This window comes from Nycticebus coucang, chromosome 21, assembly GCF_027406575.1.
Source record: "Nycticebus coucang isolate mNycCou1 chromosome 21, mNycCou1.pri, whole genome shotgun sequence".
Classification (NCBI taxonomy): Eukaryota; Metazoa; Chordata; class Mammalia; order Primates; family Lorisidae; genus Nycticebus; species Nycticebus coucang.
Genome location: NC_069800.1, coordinates 35,528,817 through 35,531,663, shown reverse-complemented (window position 1 = coordinate 35,531,663; position 2,847 = coordinate 35,528,817). Strand labels below are relative to the sequence as shown.

General features: G+C 54.7%; 1 protein-coding gene across 1 annotated transcript; it reads left to right on the top strand.

Annotated features, from left to right (window-relative positions):
- Window positions 1-1,705: 1,705 nt before the first annotated feature.
- OXT (oxytocin/neurophysin I prepropeptide) lies at window positions 1,706-2,537 on the top strand. Its single transcript, XM_053574801.1, has 3 exons — window positions 1,706-1,860; window positions 2,125-2,326; window positions 2,403-2,537. Exons 1-3 carry the CDS (start codon window positions 1,741-1,743, stop codon window positions 2,456-2,458), a joined length of 378 nt encoding a protein of 125 aa, XP_053430776.1. The 5' UTR covers window positions 1,706-1,740; the 3' UTR covers window positions 2,459-2,537.
- Window positions 2,538-2,847: the final 310 nt, after the last annotated feature.

The window sequence follows — 2,847 nt, the reverse complement described above, 5'->3', positions numbered from 1 at the left end:
TGTAATCCTCAGTGCTGGACAGCTCATACTGGTGACTGAGGGTCAATGACTCAGGGTCAGACTGTGATCTGTTTGGCCCCATCAACCTCAGCCAGCACTTTCCTTGTGGAGAGTTAACAAGAGGGCAGGAGGGTCTGGGGCTGTCCTATTCTCTAGACTGGCTATGCTAGTCTCTGACCCTGTCTCTTATTTCTTCAGTGCTGCTACAGGTGCTATTCCCCTGGGGAATAGCCTGAGATAGAGTTTAATAAATAGGTATCTATTTAAGTAGAGGGTGGGAGGATGGGAGGTCCTGGGTAAGTTCCCACCCAGTGGGTACAGTGCACACTGCCTGGGTGAAGGACACAACTACTTTAACCTTGCAAAAGCAAACTATATAACCTAATTGTATGTACTCTCATACTAATGTGAAATTAACAGCAAGATGTTTATTACAGAAGACCCTAGGGACCCACACCTTTGGAAGGGAGGTGACAGAAACAGAAATGAGACCTCAGCTGACCCCATAGGGGGTCATAGGGGGTCCACAGGGGGCTCTGGAGCTAAAATTCCCCTACAGAATTGTCCTGCATGTGGGCCAAATGGACCAGTCACTGGATATGGGCCACCTGGGAAGGGTGTGACCCTAGGCTGGGAGTCTTTCTGCAGCTGAATCAGCCCCTGGAGTGGCTGCCAGCTGAGAGCCACCTGCAGACCACACTCCCAGAAGCTGAGAGGCAGGAGCTTTCACAAAGCAACACGAGCTGGGCAGCTCTTTCCTTGTCTGTGACATTGACCAACACCTCTTCCACTGAGGCAGTCTGTCCTTTTTAAAAAACTTATTTTCATTTTGAGATATATTAAAAATGCATCAAAAGCCAAAAAATATTTTTAAATACAGAAACCAAAGATGTCTATCAGATTACAAAAGAAACCAATTACACTTATATTCAAGTATCAAAATGTTCAAACCCGTTTTGATATGGTCCTACATGTGTTTCTTTCTTCAACAAATCGATAGCAAGATCTAGTGGCTGCTCAGTGATTGTAGCAGTTTCAATGTGATACTGGGTATAAACAATATTTAGAGATACTGGCAATAGCTTCAGGACAGGCGCTCAGCTGTTACTTCCATTTGTGACAAAGGCACAGGTACTGGTAATTCCACTGTGGTTTGCTGCCTGCCTCACAGCTGAAGGAAAAGTTGATTCAGTTATATGTTAAAGAAAGATGTGATCTTCTCCTGCCCAAGTTGCAGGTGCAGGGAAGTTAGTGTCCCTGTGTGTTGGCGGTGGGGAGGTTTTCTGGAAATTTGGACTCAGGAAGAAAAAAACTTTCAAACACAGGGGGGAAGGATTGGTAGGTGGGCAGAGAGTCCAGTCAGAGGCGCCCCAGTGATCATCACTTTTACTGTTCCCTTCTTCTGGTGATGAGAACTGGATAACTCCTCAGTTAGGTAACACCCAGCCCCTGAACTCTCCCTGTCCTAATCTGAGGGCCACCGCAGCCTGTTCCATTCCGCAGAGCACTCACCATCTGAGCTCAGATCATTAGCCCACGGGGTGACCTTGACCCCAGCCCAAGCGCTGCAAATGAGGGGGCATAACCGTGGACACATGGCTTGACCTTCAGTAACCTAATGTGACCAGTCATGAGACAAACCTTTTAGACAGGAATCAGACAGCATGGTTCCCAGGCATAAAAACGCCAGGCCGCAGAGACCGCCACCAGCCGCCGAGCCAGACCCAGCCCGCCCGCACCATGGCTAGCCCCAGCCTCGCCTGCTGCCTGCTCGGCCTCTTGGCGCTGACCTCCGCCTGCTACATCCAGAACTGCCCCCTGGGGGGCAAGAGGGCCGCGCTGGACCTCGAAGTGCGCAAGGTGAGCGCCTCACCCTTCGTCCTGCTGAGCTCGGGGCGGGAGGGACCCGCAGCGACACGGGCGCGTCGCCCCACTCCCTTCCCTGGGCGGTCCGGCCTTGCCTGGAAGCCCAAGGACTTGAGATTTTGACTCTACCTCCTTGTTCGTGGTCGAGGCCCAGACAGTCCCTGTGTTCCGCCCAGACATCCCTGCCCCGCACACCCCGCCGATCCCCTCTTCCCCGGGGTTCCCCCTCGTCGAGCTCAGCCCCGCCCGTCCCCGCAGTGCCTCCCCTGCGGCCCCGGGGGCAAGGGGCGCTGCTTCGGGCCCAGCATCTGCTGTGCTGACGAGCTGGGCTGCTTCGTGGGCACAGCCGAGGCGCTGCGCTGCCAGGAGGAGAACTACCTGCCATCGCCCTGCCAGTCCGGCCGGAAGGTCTGCGGGAGCGGGGGCCGCTGCGCCGCCGCCGGCATCTGCTGCAGCCCAGGTGAGCGGGCGAGGCCGGGGCCCAGGGTCGGGGTGGTGCCGGCCGGGAGCGGGCCCTGACGCTCCTCTCCTTCCAGACGGCTGTAAGTACGACCTCGACTGCAACCCCGACGCTGCCTTCTCCCAGCCTTGAACCGGATGGCTGCCCCAGACACCCTCGGAGCACACCCCTCGCTCTCCCATTGCCACCCTAGAAATAATGAAAATAAAACAGATTTATTCTCTTTACCTCGACTCCTGTCTAAATGTCAGAAATGGGAGCGGAGCGCTCTGGGAGAGGGGAAGATTGCCCTGGGTTGAGCCTGTGTTTCTGGCTCTTGGCAACTCAGTGCAGTAATTCAGAGCCAGCCAAGGAAAGAAGTGACCTGGCTGGCTATCCGAGGGGACAGAGGGGGTGCTGCCTGGCTGCCACCATCCTCTGGGGATGGAGGAAGGAAAGGCACTATAGGGTCAGCTCCAGAGAGATGGAGACAGCCTGGTGCCTGCAACAGGCCAAGTAACATTTTTGAATGTCCAAAATGA